We start from the raw sequence: 16877 nt of genomic DNA, 5'->3' as shown, positions 1-16877 counted from the left end.
CAGTTATTTTATATTAATTTATGAAATTTATTATTAATAAAATATAAAAAATAACCTAGCAAAATTCATGTGATTCTACAAAATATATACAATAATTTTCATATTATAATAATCGTAATAATATTATCGCTAATTAATTTACTAAACATCTGAACCAATATTGTGCCAATACTGTACCAAATAAGCACATTGTTAATGAACTAAATATTATTTTATCTAAAATATATTATTAATGTTAAATCCAATAAATAAATTAATAACATTTGTTATAATTCACAGATAATTATAGAAATTAGTGATTATTTGAAACTAATTGTATATAAAGAATATTTTATAAAATATATCAAAAGTAAATAAAAATATTTTTATTATTAGAAAACAAATAATTCAATTAATAATGAATCAATTATTTATATTTATCGCCACTTTATTGGTATGTCTGCAGAGCGTATTTTGCGATACACCGGCCAACTGTACCTATGAAGACATACGTGGGGTTTGGCTGTTGTCTGAATCGGACCGATCGGCAGAAAGGACAGAGAAGTGTGACGGCACTCAACGATCACTCTATAAGGTCAAGATTGAACTCCAGTACCCAAACATAGCGGTGGATGAGTTTGGCAATAAAGGTATGTCTATTTCTAGCATTATTTATTTAAAAAAACAAATGTTTTTACAATAATAGATATCTGTCCTATTGATTGATTAGGCACATGGACTCTCATCTATAACCAGGGTTTCGAAGTGATTGTTAATAATCGAAAATATTTTGCTTTCTCCGACTATAAACAAGAGGGTAGTCGTGTGACCAGTATTTGTGACCGAACCAAACCCGGTTGGTCTCATGATGTACTCGGACGCAACTGGGCCTGTATTGTAGGTCAAAAACAGGGCAAACCTATACGTAAAGAGTATGTTATTACTGGAGAACCAGATCTAACAGAAAAAGTTTTCCAACAAAATTCCGATGCAATTGAAACCATAAACTCAATGCAATCTCTATGGACTGCCAAACACTACACACAATTTGAAGGAAAGTCATGGCAATACATGGACCGTATGAGTGGTGGACCAAAATCTAGATTTATTGGGTTTGTATTTGTTTTGTGGATTGATTTATTGATTGATATGAAACAAACTGCTAAAATAAATGTATTTTTATTTGTACAGTCGACCATCGCCGGCACCGGTTACTGATGAAGATTTGGATGCCATTAGCCAACTACCCGAACAGTTTGATTGGCGTAACGTTAGTGGCGTTAACTATGTATCACAAGTTAGAAATCAAGGTCTGTTTCATATCAATTAGATAAGATATGCCTAAACATTAACCTTATTATTATTATTACCTCCCGGTGTGTGTGTGTGTGTGTGTGTGTGTGTGTGTGTGGTTATGTGAACTGCACAGGTGGTTGCGGTAGTTGCTATGTATTTGCTTCGTTGGCTATGCTAGAGTCGCGCATACGTATTGCCACCAAAAATACTGAACAATTGGTTTTATCGCCGCAAGACGTGGTCAGCTGTTCCGAGTACTCGCAGGGATGTGCCGGTGGTTTTGCATATTTGATAGCTGTATAGCACTTGTTTTTTTTCATTATATCCAATAGAAAACAAATATTTCTAAATTATATGCTATCCTTTACAGGGAAAGTATGCCCAAGACTTTGGTGTTACACTCGAACAAAATTATCCATATGTTGGCCAAGACTCGGACTGTAAGCCCAGTAAACTGGGAAACAGGTATTATACGGCTAACTATAGCTATGTTGGCGACTATTACGGTGGTAGCAATGAGGCTCGTATGTTGGTATCACTGGTCAATAATGGACCGGTAGCTGTTGGCTTTCAAGTGGAAAGTGATTTTCGGTCGTATCATAAAGGTATCTATAAGCACACTAAGGTATCGGTCGACAATAGTCTGGTCAGATATAACCCGTTCTTTGAGGTCAATCACGCCGTACTGTTGGTGGGCTATGGTGTTGACAAAGAAACAAATACCAAGTATTGGATTGTGAAAAACAGTTGGGGCGACAATTGGGGTGAAAATGGCTACTTTAGGATAGTCCGCGGCAGTAATGAAGTCGGCATTGAAAGTATTGTTTTTGAGGCAACACCTATACCTAATTAGATATTTTTTTATTTAAACAAAATAAAAAATACAGTATTTTAATAAATTAATTTTTCTATTAAAAAATTGATTGCTAATATCTATGGTTCAAAATTTATAGAAATATTATATTAAATAAATAATTTTTAAAATATTGATTTATTATTATTTGCATTATTTTTTTTTTAATATACCAAATAAAATATTTTAACTATTTTATCGTTTTAGATTTACAATAATTAACAGTAAAATAATTATTAAACTAGTTGTAACTCATATATTACTATATTAAACATAAAATACTATATTATTAATTACTATTTATTTATATTATAAATATTAGTCATTTATAACAATAATATTGTACTAACAAATTAAATTATAAATATTTATCATAATCTTATTTATTTAATTATTTCTAATTGAATTAAACCCTACTAAGAAAAAAAACAATTTACCACCAAGGAATAGACAATTAACAAAATAAATTATAATCTCAACTATAATATTTTTAATTTAGCATGATAAACTAATCTAAGCAATGTATAATTCAAGTTAAACAAATAAAGTAACACTATGTGTGTTAAATTTCCCACAAAAAAAACTTTTGTATCATAAAATGATATCTTATGATTGTATACAATAATATATTTTATTATATAAAGTTGAATTAAAAAAAAATTATAATTAGTTTAGTAATTAATTAATTTTATTTTTACAATAAAAATATGTTAGTAATTAAAAATATTGTTTTATTATTAGTATTTACGTCCATTATTTATGGCGTAAGTGCCGACACACCGGCTAACTGTTCCTATGAGGAGATACGAGGTGTTTGGCAGTTTCACGAGTCCGATCGGTCGGCCGATAGGACTGAAAAATGTGAGGGTAGTCAACGATTGGTCAATACTGTTAAAGTTGAGCTCAATTATCCTAATATAGCTGTCGATGAATATGGAAATAATGGTTTGAATTTTCAGTAATTTTATTAAACAATTAAAATAATTTATTTGTATTTAACCAATGATTACATCTATTGATTTAGGAACCTGGACTTTGATCTATAATCAAGGTTTTGAAGTTATTGTCAACAATAGAAAATATTTTGCTTTTTCCAATTATACCCAAAAAGGTAATATAGTCACCAGCTATTGTCATGAAACCCAATACGGCTGGTCTCACGATGTTTTGGGCCATAACTGGGCTTGTTTTAGGGGCGAGAAAGTAGATAGCGGTACGCCCAGTGTTGGCACATATTTTAGATACACTTGGGGCGACGATCTGAACGAACTGTTTGTGCAAAATGTCGACACCATTAACGAGATTAATACAAAACAAAATCTATGGAAAGCCGGCTATAATCGACAGTTTGAGGGAAAGACATTACGTGAGATGTTGTTGATGGCGGGCGGACCCAAATCGACATTATTAAGGTATATATATAATATATATTATCTACAATAGTCATATTTATTGATAAACTAATTGAATTTTATTTACAATAAAAGTCGACCTAAACCGGCACCGGTTACCGATGAAGTTAGCCGATTGGCTGCTCAATTGCCCGACCATTTTGATTGGCGTAACGTTAGTGGTGTTAACTTTGTGACGAGCGTTAAAGATCAACGTAAATTTTTTTTACAATAATTATAACTATTTTATTAATTAATATAGTAATCAATGTTATTATTATTATTATTATTATTATTATCAATCGCATCCGCGGGCACAGGTAGTTGTGGCAGTTGCTATGCATTTGGTGCCATCGGTATGATTGATTCGCGATTGGCAATTGCCTCTAATAATACACTCCGATTGACACTATCGCCACAGGATGTGGTCAGCTGTTCAAACTATGCTCAGGGATGTTCCGGTGGTTTTCCATATTTGATTGCTGTATGAGATGATTAATTTTCATTTTATTAAACAAACAACTGTTTAGATAAATTAATTAATGATTTTTGGGAAACAATTTTTTTAAAGGGTAAATATGGACAGGACTTTGGTCTGACACTGGAAGAAAACTATCCATATGTTGGCAGAGATACCAAATGTGAGCCGAAAAAACTGGGCAATCGATACTATACAGCATCATATAACTATGTGGGCGGTTATTATGGGGGCTGTAATGAGGCACTTATGAGACTATCGTTGGTCAACAACGGACCCCTAGCCGTATCGTACAATGTGACCTCAAATTTCTTTATGTATCAATCGGGTATCTATGTAGAGCCCGAACATTTGACCACTACTAATGATAATACCCGAGTCGATTATAATCCATTTGAGATAACCAATCATGTGGTGGTAATAGTCGGTTACGGTGTGGATGCGGCCACCGGTACCAAGTATTGGATCGTCAAAAACAGTTGGGGCGAAAGTTTTGGCGAAAATGGTTACTTCAGGATCAGGAGGGCTACCGATGAACTAAACATTGAGAGTATAGCTGTCGATGCTTTTCCCATACCTAACTAATATCAATACAGTAAAAAATTTAATGTAATTTTTAAAAAATAAAATAATAAATTTTAGTTTTCAACTATGCTATCTGGTAGTGCATTTTATTTAATGTTGTAAATTTAAAGCAATATAATAATTTTTATATTTTGCATTATTTTTATGTTTAATTTAATATTAGTAAAATAATAAGTTTTCAATATTTGTTATTAAAAAACATAAATAAGTAATTTATAGTTTTAAAGTGTTATAAACATTAATACTTAATAATTTTAATTTATTACAACAATTCACGTGTTTAACAAATAAAAACAAATTCAAACAAACAATTAATAGTTCAACATTAGGTTTGACAACATTTAACATTAGGTTCGTTACGATAATTACAGTATTATTTTAAAATATTTTTGTTGTCGACTAAACAGTTGTCAAAGACTCTTACTATCGAAGAATGAATACAAAGCCAAAAGACTCGTTCGAGCGATTCGGTGATGACTTGACTGAATTGTTGTTAACATATCTGCCATTTGAAGACAAATTCAGATACGAACCGACATCCAGACAATGGCAACGATTGATGTTCAACAAAGTCGATGAACTCATTGTCTTTATAAAACTAAATTCAGTGAACATCAATAGATTTGATCCGTCAATGTATCCCAAACTCTGTTCAGACAATTGGCAGTCAGTGTTCAGAAAGTGTAGAAACATATCGAAAGTTGTGATTCTAATTGCTTACAAATTTGATAAAAAAGTCAATGAAAACATTATCACTGAAAATGACAACATTATTGATGTCAATGAAGAAATGGTAATTAATCAAGAAGTAGATGAGAGTGAAGACAATGAAGACAATGGAGTAGAGATAGACAATGATGACTACGAAATAGATAACTTACTGGATTTGGAACAAATAATCGATGAAGAATTGGTCGAAAATATTAATAAATTTCGTATTGTTTTAGACAAACTCTACGAACAAATGATTGTTTTGGTGGTCAACGAGTGTCGACAGTTGACACACTTTACATCGTATGGTCATTCAGTTAATGAGAAAATCATTAGTAAAATGATCGACAAATTTGGAAGTAAATTGAAATTATTTAACTTTCCATTCGCTTTGAGTCCATTGGATGAACAAATTAAACAATTGTTACCATCGATGCCACGATTGCAAAGAGTCAACGATTGGATTCATATCGATGACATCATTATTATGAATGACGACGATACCGATGAAGATAAAGACACATCCAATCTAATTACAAAACAACTTAAACGCATTCACAGTCACATCGACGATGACTACAGTGTTGAGATGTTGGCATTGTTTGCCAATATTTGCCGCAAACGACAAATAAAATTATTAGATTTTAAACTTTTCATGTGTAATGATAATGTTGTCATCGATAGAGTCGTCGATTGTTTCAAATGTTTCAGTTCACTGATAAATATGTCTATTTATGTGGATCTCAATGAACAACACCTCAGTAGACAACAGTTGAAACAATTGGTAGACAATTGTCCTAAAATGAAACAATTTACCTACAAATCATATGACATTCATATGGACTACAAGACACTTGTCTCGGATATTAACGAAGTGTTTGGCAGCACTCATGTGACGAAAATAGCCATTTCAGGTAAAGGTTTTACCAATAAAAACATTGTACTGACCAGCGATATGTTTAACCGATGTCGACAATTGACTCGATTGACCATTACTGGTGTACAAATTCAGGATCAATTTTTTGACAATCTGGCCGCCAATTTGCCGAAACTTTGCAATTTGAGATTGTGTACAGTCATATTGACCGACCGGGGACTACAATCGCTGTCCAAATTGCAACGATTGATCCGATTGACGGTCAAATTGTCACCCCAGAGCCAATACAGCGAGTCAGAGCTTATGTATCTGGAAACGAGACCCAAATTTAAGCACTTTATTGTTAGAAAATATATTTAGTATATTATAGAGATTTATATAAGGATTGTATACCAAAAAAAAAATATTAATAATAAACAAAGTATTATTAATTAACTATTTTATTAACGTAATATAAAATTTATTTATATATATTTAATAGCCATTTTTAATTAGATAAAATTATTAGCAATTTTAATTGCTTATCAATCAATTGTACTATAATTTATCCAGAAGTTTGTTGTTTGTATTTATTTTATATTCTTAATTACAATTGACATTTAAATTTTATTAATTTTTTTTACTGCTATACTGTATTACATAATTATAATTCAACGTTTTATAATTTAAAGTTTAAACTATACTGTAATATACAGTTATAAATGTATGTTTAATCAGCATTTAATATTTTAATGTTTAGATATCAAACAAAGTAGTCAAACATTGGATGGTGTGATAACTAATTATTAATTTTATAGAAAATAGTAGATAGGATTTAGTAGTATTAGTATATTTTATGAAATCAAAACAAAAATAAAACTTGAATTTATCAAACTATAAATAGTTTACATTACGGTATATCATATTTTAAACTATTTATATATATTATATTATAAATATTACTAAATATTATAAAAATCAGTAATATTTTTACACAAACTTGTTTATCATTTATAATCATAAACAACTAGTGATGATAAATATAGTGAAATCAATCAACAGTTGAGTGTTTATATACTGTATTATTTCATATATGAAAATATTCAATATACTCAGCAAATTTTGTCTAATAAATTGAATATATCATAATTTGTTTGATAGGCAACAAAAATTGTTGTCATATAAAATACTATATACAGTATATATTACTTGTCATTAGAGATTAGATATTTATTTAGTAAATTACTAACTAATAAATGTCAGTCTTAAACAAACTGTTCTCATCGATACTATTGGTGGCCATTATCGGCACTGGCTATACGGTGGCCGACACACCGGCTAACTGTACGTTTGAAGACATACGAGGCGTATGGCTATTCCAGGAGTCGGAGACTACGTCCGATAGTCGGGAAGTCTGTAATGGTTCGCAACCGTTGATCAATAAGCGTAAGATTGCTCTAATGTTTCCCAATATTGCCGTCGATCAGTACGGCAACAAAGGTATAGTATAATAGGTTTAATATATATTTATTTTTTTAAAAAAAATTAGAGACAAAAAATTTATATATAATGTTGTGTAAACATAAACAAAATGTCAAAAAAATATAATAGTTTGCTATTAAAAGTACTGTAAATCTATAAAAAAATAATAATCTGTAAATGTTGATTATCTAAGTAATTAATTATTTTATTTAAAAAAAACTGGTTTAGTAGTAAATCAGAAATTTATTATTTACTGTATTTCATAATTTATTATTATATGTCTTTATAAGCAAATACAAAATTATATTTTAATGAAATACAATATATTCATTCAACAAAATAATTAAACTAATGTTTAGCTTTAGTTTAGTTAAACCATTGAAATTATTATTAATTGAAATATTAATTTATTTAATAGTAACAAATTTTTATATTTTAATAATACAGCAACTATTGAATCACAGTATATAAGTTTAAAATATAAATATAACTTATACTTGCAAACAATGAGTTTTGATTATTAGTTTGTTTGTAATGTCAGGTCACTGGACTATCATCTATAACCAAGGTTTTGAAGTTGTCATTACTGGCCGAAAGTATTTTGCATTTTCCGATTACGAACAACACGGCACTAATGTGACCAGTTATTGTCACCGAACCCGACCCGGTTGGTCTCATGACGTACTCGGCCACAACTGGGCCTGTTATATTGCTCGCCGTATTACCACCGATAGTAGTAGTAGCCGTGAAACCAAAACATACCGAATCCAGCGGCTAATCGGTTCGGAAGAGTCATTGTTCCGACAAAATCCGGAGACTATTCGCACGATTAACACAATACAGAGCTCGTGGACAGCCAAACACTACCATCATTTGGAGGGTCGACCCATGAAAGAGATTTATCGTATGAAAGGCGGTCATAAGTCTAAAATTTTAAGGTCATTATTAATTTGTTTTTTAAAGGACGAAATGTGTTATTTAAAATTAAAACAATAATTTTTATATATTATTATCAGTCCTCCATCAGCGGCACCTGTAACTGAGGAAATTCGACAAATGGCTTCCCAATTGCCCGATAGTTTTGATTGGCGTAACATAAACGGTGTTAGTTTTGTGTCTCCAGTTCGTAATCAAGGTATAGACAACTCAATAAGTATAGACAATATATTGTTTAAAATGATTGATAGGTTCGTGTGGCAGTTGCTATAGTTTCTCGTCGGTCGGTATGATCGAGGCTCGCATACGGGTGCTGACCAACAACACCGAACAGTTGACACTATCGCCACAGGATGTTGTTAGCTGTTCGACGTACGCTCAGGGATGTGAAGGAGGATTTCCTTATCTAATAGCTGTAACAAAACAATTAAACTGTAAAAATAGTTAGTTTATTTAAATTGCTTTTTTGTTTGTCTCGGGATTATATCAGGGAAAGTACGGTCAGGACTACGGGTTTATTCCTGAAGAATGTTTTCCCTATCGGGGCGTCGATGGCCAGTGCAAAGAGAAACAGTGTCGCCGATACTATATCGCCAGTTATGACTATGTCGGCGGTTTTTACGGCGGCTGTAATGAGGAACTAATGCGTCTGTCTCTGGTCAAGAATGGACCGATTTCGGTGTCGTTTGAAGTGTACGACGATTTTATGTCCTACTCGAGTGGTATCTACAGTCATACGGGTGTCAGCCATAGAAGTGGCAGCAATGATATTATGTTAATGGACAGTGTTGTTGGCGTTCGGTACGACCCGTTTGCCATTACTAATCACGCTGTACTGGCCGTCGGCTACGGTGCAGATCCGAAGACTGGCGAGAAATACTGGATAGTGAAGAACAGTTGGGGCAACGGTTGGGGTGAAAACGGATACTTTCGGATCAAACGGGGTAGCAATGAATGCAACATTGAGTCTATTGCCGTCGAGGCATTACCCATACCGTAGATAAATAGTAGATATTTTTAACACTTTTTTTGTTTGACTTATAATTTCTAAAATTTAATTCAATAATCACAGTAATAAAGTTTACGCAAAACTAATGTTATTTACTTTTGAGATTATCGTAATTGTTTGAATTGCACTATTATTTTCGACTATACAATCGTTATGTTGTTTGTTTGTTTTTCTTCAGCAAATATTTAAAAAAATATATGAATATACAGTACATATAAAATTATGAGAAAATAAAAATTAATTGAAAAATTATTTTGTAATAAATAAAGATTTATTATTAAAATAATTCACAGCTTATTATATTCATTGATATCATGAGAACAGGGTTTCGTAAATGTTTGTCCCAATTCAGGTATCCATTTAGTGGCTATCCATTTATGTCCAATTAATACGGGACAGCCTCCGTGATAGGTTTGCAAGTCAACGTGACCCGACTTAAGCAGGTTATGCCACAATAATGCCGCACCTTTTTCAGGCCATACAGTAACCCCTAGATAGGGAAATACAGTGGCACCGCCTGCGGGTACATCATCGAGATAGTTGATCCACGAGGCCACCCGATTCAATTGGTCGCCATATATTTTTGCCGATATTGGCGTGTTTTGCGGTACAAAAACATCATAATGATGGGCATAATAGCCGCCCACTCCGTATTTGATTGCATTGTACTGTTCCGCTTGTCGGACATCCATACCGGTTATGGCGGCAATACGTTTGCTAATCCTGTCGACCACTTGATTTTCCGAGTCGTCCAGCCAACCGCCTTCGGCCACCCGATGTCTGTCTCTGACCTGTTGTTTGGTCTCTGCGTGCACTACAGTCGTACGAAACAGTTTAGGTTTGGCCAACTGTTTGAGAACTTGTGTTTCGGTGTCCGACAAAAAACCATGTATGACAACAATCTGTGGTAAATGATAGAGCAGTTCAACTTTGACACGAATCAATCGTAGCACAGGTATGCGCGCAGTGTTCATGTAATAGCAGTGAAGTGATTGAACTGAAAACTTATTGTTGGTGTTTAACGAAGTGATTCCTTGACACAGGTTTTTGGCCATCAAATACTCGGTATTTATTGGACTTCGGTTATTGCCATCAATAGACATATTCTTGAAAAAAATATTCAATTAATAATAATAATAATAGCATTTTAATAGAAAATAATTATTAACTACTGAATTGTTTTCATATACATACAGTCAATAACTCTTTAATTTCGTCGACATTATCGTGCGGTTCAATAGCCAACGACTTATGCATGTAAACCAGTGCTTGCGATAGATTGCTGGTCCGGGCCTCACAATAGGCCAAATGTTCGTAGGTTTCGGCCAACATTTCCGGACTGGTCTCACTATTTCGCTTATGAACAGCCATTTCAAACCATTCGCGGGCCTGACTGTACTCAAAGTTATCGTACGATTGTTTGCCGATAGCGAAACAATCAAACGAATTTAACTGAACTACCGGTGCTTCTGGTCTTGTGTACCGTTGATTTATACCATACCTGTCCCTATAGCTTACGATACCGTTGGCCATTGATTTAATATCCACACCGTAAATGTTAACTAAATCTCGCATACCGTGAATGCCATCTAAAAAACAAACTTTTATTTTATTACAAAAACAAACATTTATTATAAAATAATTGAATATACCTTTAAATTCTTCATCAGTAATACTATTTAGAAATACTGTTCCTCCAAATATATTGGGACTGTTATCAATGCCAACCAGATTTGTTTGAACCTCTTTAAGCAAACGCTGATTCTCGTCGAGCAAATCATACATATCTTTCCAGTCGATGGCCAGTCGTCTAATAGCCAGATAGACATCAACGGGATGTCCTAATTGGACATCAGGTTTTTTATCATCGCCATTGACTTTCACTGTTACTGAGTTTAATACATTGAAATCGGCGACCAATTGCTTGATATCGGCAATGGTTTCCTCCTGTGTCTCGAGTAATGTATTGATGGCATCAATAGATTGTCTTTCTTTTAGTAAAAGTCTTTCCAATTTTGTGAACTCAATGTTAAAACCCGACACAAATAGTAATAATAAATTTTCATAAATTATAATATTAAATATTGAATATATTGTAAGAAATTTCATATTATTTGAGAATAAATAATAGACAATAATTGTATTTTCTATTGAAAAAATTTATTAATTACTAATATATTTAATAATTACATGAATATTATTTTAGTCAACGTGTAATAAAAGTTTATAAAAGTTTATATATTTTATGAATTACATTTTTTTTTGTCTAATATTGTATGTCTAGAAAATTAAATATTTTATAAAATTTAACAAATGTTTTTCTATTGTTTTGTATTTTTATTTTATTTATATATTGTTTTATACCGATATGAATGTCAATATTTATATAATACTAAAATATTGTTCATTATATTAAACTGTTGAAAATGTGTGCAATTTATTGTTTATTATATAAGGCATTCAAATAGTAATATCATTGATTTTGAAGTTATAGTTTTATTTTTGTTGAACATATTTATATAAATGTTAAATTGAAATAATAATAATTAATTTTTAAAATATTAATATTTTGCATAATATTTATATATAAATTTATCAATATTTAATTTATTATATTTAAAAAAAAAAATTAATTGTCAACTATTAAAATATTGCATTTTAATATAAGTTGAAATAATTTAGTGTAATTGATAAAATAAAATCAAATAATATTTTGATTAAATTAATTGATTAGAAGCTTATGCTTTATTTTTAATGTACTATTTTGATAAATATTTTATATATTAAAAAATAAAAGTTAATTGTGTTATTAATTAAGTTTTATATTTAAAACTACTGCATTTTATAACTCTTTTAATTTAAAATTTTGTACATTATTTATGTCTAGTAAATAATAGACTGTAAATTTATGCATATTATATTGAAATTTGCAATATAATGTATATAAAATAAATATTAATATTAATACAGTTTTATTATTAAATACATGTACAGTATGTTAATCTACTGTACAACTACTATATATTTTTTCGTTAAATGTATAGATATTTTCAATATACTCATAGATTTTCTAATTTATTTTTATATCAACAGTAAAATATCTAATAACTATTTAGTATTTACTAATATTAAACTTTTGAAAATTAAAAAATTAATAATATTAATCTAATTAAAAATTATTTTTAAACAAAATTTATTTAATTTGATTTGATTATAATATAAATTTTACTATACTTATCATAAATAATATTACAATAATTATAATTCTATGATAAGTTATTTTTTTAACAATGTTAAGAGCAATACAATAATATAGATTAGATTACTATAATTATAATACACTGTACTATAATGTACTATAAATAATATTTATTAAATCTTTATATAAAATATACTACATGTATATACATAGTAACATAGTTTCTAAAAATAAATTGCTTGATTATAATTTGTAGATAATTGTTAACATATTGAACAAACAAAATATTATATGATATTAGTATAAGATTTTGTATTAAAAGTTTTAAATTATTTTTATAAATAATAATAATAATAATAATGAGTACATTCAAAGTATATACGCTTTTAAAAATATTAAATAAACAAATAAAATGTTTTCTACGTTTGTTTGTATTGTTTATACAGTTTTATACAATAAAAATAACTAATCAATAATTGTTTGAAATAACTGTTTGAATACAACATTAAATTAATATAATAATTAACATATGATATGATATATCAGTCAATGAAGTCATTCATTAATATCTATAATTGAATGACAATAATAATTATTATATAATTATTTTTTTTTAAAAAAAAAGTTTACCACCGATGATGATAGCATCAGACTTGAGTATATAAGCAATATATCCACACAATTGTCATCTCATCCATAACAACGACGACAACCACAACAACAACAACAATGTCTATACATATGATGACAACAGTGGACAGTGATTGCCAAAGAAGAAGAAGAGGAAGTATAAGTTCAAGAAGACAAAGACAATCGTTTGATCGTTTCGGTGACGACTTGGCTGAACTGTTGCTGTTGTCGAAGTCGTCGACTTATCTGACACTTGAAGACAGGCTAAGACTAAGACGTGTATCAAAACAATGGCATCGAGTAATACTACAGACAGTAACAGTGCTGACAATTAACAAGAAATTGGTTAAGAATAAGACTTTTCAAGCCTTTTGCAGACTTCTACAGTTGTGTCCAAATATTTCGGTAATTGACTTCAAATATAAAATAGATGACTGGATATTGACGGCTATTACCCGAAACTGTCATCATTTGCGGCGAGTTTTGTTCAACAGATTTAGTGTTAAAGTAACCGATGCGACCATCGATGCCTTTTTCGGCCGGTTTGCCAAACAGTTGCTAACTATTCAAAGATATAGCAGTAGTAGTAATGGTCGACAATTGGAAAGAGGTTTGAACAGACATATCATTGATTGTACACAACTATCGGCATTTGATTACCGAAATTCTGGACTTTCAAATGTACAGATGATTACCGATTATCAGTACTTTATTACTGATAAACCAGTGTTTAGTAAACTTCAGAAAATGTCTTTTTATATAAGAAATGACAAAATGATTACAATTTATCAACAGTTTGTTGCAGTCTATGGCAAACAATTGACAGCTTTTCAGTTGAAAATTGAATTCAGTTTTATATTACCGATAGTTATGGATATATTGTCCGGTTTGACACAACTGAGACAATTGACAGATCTTAGTATAGATGTTGAATCGGATAACAGACTAGTGGTCAACGTATTGGCTGAACAGTTGCGTCAAATTGGTCTTAAATGTGGTCACCAATTGAGACGGCTATCGATCAGCGGTAATATGAAGCATACGTTTGTCGGCTACTTTGATCTGTTGACTGCAATGCAAATTGCAAACTATCGGCGCTTAAAACGATTTGAATTTGTATTTATCGGCATTTGGTTGACATCATTGCAGCCGTTGTTTTCGTTGCAACAGTCATTAACACATTTGCGAGTCAGCCGATCGATTGCCGATTCGTTATCCGCTAAAATTATACCGAAAATTGCCTCCAATTTGCCGTGTCTTCAATATCTGGAGATAACTATTCATACAATTGATGATTTGATTTTATTGAAATCGTTGACACAATTAGCAAACATTCAAACAGTTATTTTGAATATTATTTATCCAAATCCCGAATTTCCCGACGATTACATTGTTATTATCAATGAATTTAGAAAAATTAGACAACTTTTTGTGACAAAAGTCAATATAAAAATGGTTTAAATTTTTAAAAAATTTTTTGTTTAGTTTTACTTTTTAATGTTTTATTTTAGCTATGATATAATGATTTAAAAAAAACTATTTATTAAATATCTTAAAAATGTTTAAATTAATTCAGTATTTAAAATTGTTTTTTAGTTTTAATCTTAATTTTTATGCTATGACTTTATAAATGAAATTTTATCTGTGTACATTTGTTAAAAACATTAATTGTTAATTTAAAATAATTATCAGTTTCTAAGTTTTAATATTTAATTATTAACATAAACTGTATCAAGTTTTAACTTACTGTATATAAATATGTTAAATATTTTACTGTTATTTATTTGTTTGCTATTACATTAATAATATCCACTTGTACTGTACTATTAAAAATTTTAAAAAAATTAGACAAAACATTTTTAGATTATAACAAATTATCTATGATATTAGTATATTAAAGTTTAAAGTATTAATGCTAAAACATATTATCAATATACTAATATTTTTTTATTAACTAATTGTGGTGTGAAACTGGTATTAAATTGTAAATGTAATTAAATATATATTTTTAAATTCAGATCTCAGAGACACATTTATTTCAAAATACAATTAAATAACCATTTTATTATAAATTAACAATATTTTTCTAGATTTAAAGATTTAAATAATAATTAAGATTATATTTTTATATATTATGTTTGTGTTTTCGAAAATAAATATTTAAATTACATATATTATAAAATTTAATATTTTAAAAATCATTACTACAATATATAAAGTTTTATTTCAATTATTCATAAATTTTCATTTTAAAAAACTATAATTGTGAATATACAGTACAGTAAATAAATTATACTTTTAGTTAGAAATAAATTTTAAAGTTTTAAGCAAAATATATTACTTTTATCATTATTTCCTGTATTAAAGCATAATATCATATCATTATAATATATTTTTTCAATTTCATTGAATTTCTTTTTTGTATCACAAAAAAAAACGGAAAGACATTTAAATAAAAAAATAAACTGAGAGTTAAAAATAGAGATAAATTTACTAATGATCTGATATTATGTGTTATTTTTTTATATTTATACGTTTTATATTAGTTTTTTTTTTAAAATATAACGGAATAATTATTAAGCTATACTATAGATATTAATTAATTAATTATTTATTAAATAGTAAAATACATTTATAGATAATAAACTAAATATAATTACAGATATTTAATTTTATATAAAAAAAATAATATCTCGTTTATTCACCCATCTATTATACTGTATATAATCTATACATCAATTAGTAATATATTTTTTTGTTGCTTTATTTGAATGATTAATGTAATGAGAGATACAAATGTTATGCCGTGTGGGAATTAATGAACAATAGGGTTGTTTTTATGTTATAAATGTTATATTATTATTATTATATCATATAATAGCAATTTATTATAAATGTATAAAACAATAGATATCTAAAAATATATAGTCGTATAAAAATATAATATTAAAATGACTAATTATTTATTTTTTTCTAGTTTCAGTCTAGTTTAAATCATAAAATATAAATGATTTAACAATAGATAGTATATTAATTTATTAGAAACATGTACAATTAAAAATAACTAACAGAGAGAGAGAGAGAGAGAGAGAGAGAGAGAGAGAGAGAGAGAGAGAGAGAGAGAGAGAGAGTATTTTCTTATATATTTACAAATTTTTTATCATTTTCTATAATATAGATTTTAGTTGATTTAGTTTAGCTATTATACAATTAAATGGATAATATAGATATTTTTCAAATGTATGTATTACTTAATGACAATATACTGTACAAAAATAACTCATTTCAAAATTGGATTATTAACCGATAAAATTGATTAAACTTTTAGATGATTTGTACAATCTATGAATTTAATGGCTAAGTCTAAGCAATATAAATATATATACAATATTTAGTTAGCAAACATCAAATCATTAATTTAAAATTGTAAATACAGTTTATTTGAAAGTTAAAAATAAACTTTAATTACTTA

General features: G+C 29.1%; 4 protein-coding genes across 4 annotated transcripts; 3 read left to right on the top strand and 1 right to left on the bottom strand.

Annotated features, from left to right (window-relative positions):
* Positions 1-351: 351 nt before the first annotated feature.
* On the top strand, positions 352-2128 carry LOC128958569 (dipeptidyl peptidase 1-like). Its single transcript, XM_054304448.1, has 5 exons — positions 352-629; positions 710-1091; positions 1171-1289; positions 1409-1572; positions 1646-2128. Exons 1-5 carry the CDS (start codon positions 398-400, stop codon positions 2126-2128), a joined length of 1380 nt encoding a protein of 459 aa, XP_054160423.1. The 5' UTR covers positions 352-397.
* A 702-nt stretch (positions 2129-2830) lies between these two features.
* LOC128958568 (dipeptidyl peptidase 1-like) lies at positions 2831-4646 on the top strand. The gene is made up of 5 exons (XM_054304447.1): positions 2831-3073; positions 3153-3540; positions 3616-3734; positions 3840-4003; positions 4091-4646. Exons 1-5 carry the CDS (start codon positions 2836-2838, stop codon positions 4580-4582), a joined length of 1401 nt encoding a protein of 466 aa, XP_054160422.1. The 5' UTR covers positions 2831-2835; the 3' UTR covers positions 4583-4646.
* Positions 4647-7284: 2638 nt separating this feature from the next.
* Positions 7285-9796, top strand: LOC128958567 (dipeptidyl peptidase 1-like). Its single transcript, XM_054304446.1, has 5 exons — positions 7285-7649; positions 8173-8569; positions 8648-8766; positions 8819-8982; positions 9058-9796. Exons 1-5 carry the CDS (start codon positions 7406-7408, stop codon positions 9565-9567), a joined length of 1434 nt encoding a protein of 477 aa, XP_054160421.1. The 5' UTR covers positions 7285-7405; the 3' UTR covers positions 9568-9796.
* Positions 9797-9863: 67 nt separating this feature from the next.
* LOC128958281 (prolyl 4-hydroxylase subunit alpha-1-like) lies at positions 9864-12417 on the bottom strand. The gene is made up of 4 exons (XM_054304096.1): positions 12413-12417; positions 11229-11581; positions 10771-11165; positions 9864-10682 (listed from the first exon to the last, which is right to left on the bottom strand). The coding sequence occupies exons 1-4, from the start codon at positions 12415-12417 to the stop codon at positions 9864-9866; spliced, it is 1572 nt and encodes a 523-aa protein (XP_054160071.1).
* Between the last annotated feature and the right edge of the window lie 4460 nt (positions 12418-16877).

The sequence above is a fragment of the Oppia nitens genome, unplaced genomic scaffold (assembly GCF_028296485.1).
Source record: "Oppia nitens isolate AA-2021 unplaced genomic scaffold, nextdenovo-longstitch-racon4-pilon3 scaffold3_pilon_pilon_pilon, whole genome shotgun sequence".
Lineage (NCBI taxonomy): Eukaryota > Metazoa > Arthropoda > Arachnida > Sarcoptiformes > Oppiidae > Oppia > Oppia nitens.
This window is presented reverse-complemented; position numbering and strand designations above follow the sequence as displayed.

Bases quoted from the DNA above. Each gene is read 5' to 3' on its own strand.
- LOC128958569 (XM_054304448.1), top strand. From the start codon at position 398: ATGAATCAATTATTTATATTTATCGCCACTTTATTGGTATGTCTGCAG. The intron at 630-709 runs GTATGTCTATTT...TTGATTGATTAG, and splicing joins GGATGAGTTTGGCAATAAAG to GCACATGGACTCTCATCTAT. The intron at 1,573-1,645 runs GTATAGCACTTG...TATCCTTTACAG, and splicing joins GTTTTGCATATTTGATAGCT to GGAAAGTATGCCCAAGACTT.
- LOC128958568 (XM_054304447.1), top strand. From the start codon at position 2,836: ATGTTAGTAATTAAAAATATTGTTTTATTATTAGTATTTACGTCCATT. The intron at 3,074-3,152 runs GTTTGAATTTTC...CTATTGATTTAG, and splicing joins CGATGAATATGGAAATAATG to GAACCTGGACTTTGATCTAT. The intron at 3,735-3,839 runs GTAAATTTTTTT...CCGCGGGCACAG, and splicing joins GACGAGCGTTAAAGATCAAC to GTAGTTGTGGCAGTTGCTAT.
- LOC128958567 (XM_054304446.1), top strand. From the start codon at position 7,406: ATGTCAGTCTTAAACAAACTGTTCTCATCGATACTATTGGTGGCCATT. The intron at 8,570-8,647 runs GTCATTATTAAT...TATTATTATCAG, and splicing joins CATAAGTCTAAAATTTTAAG to TCCTCCATCAGCGGCACCTG. The intron at 8,983-9,057 runs GTAACAAAACAA...GGATTATATCAG, and splicing joins GATTTCCTTATCTAATAGCT to GGAAAGTACGGTCAGGACTA.
- LOC128958281 (XM_054304096.1), bottom strand. The intron at 11,166-11,228 runs GTATATTCAATT...TTTGTTTTTTAG, and splicing joins TACTGATGAAGAATTTAAAG to ATGGCATTCACGGTATGCGA. The intron at 10,683-10,770 runs GTATGTATATGA...ATTTTTTTCAAG, and splicing joins AAATTAAAGAGTTATTGACT to AATATGTCTATTGATGGCAA.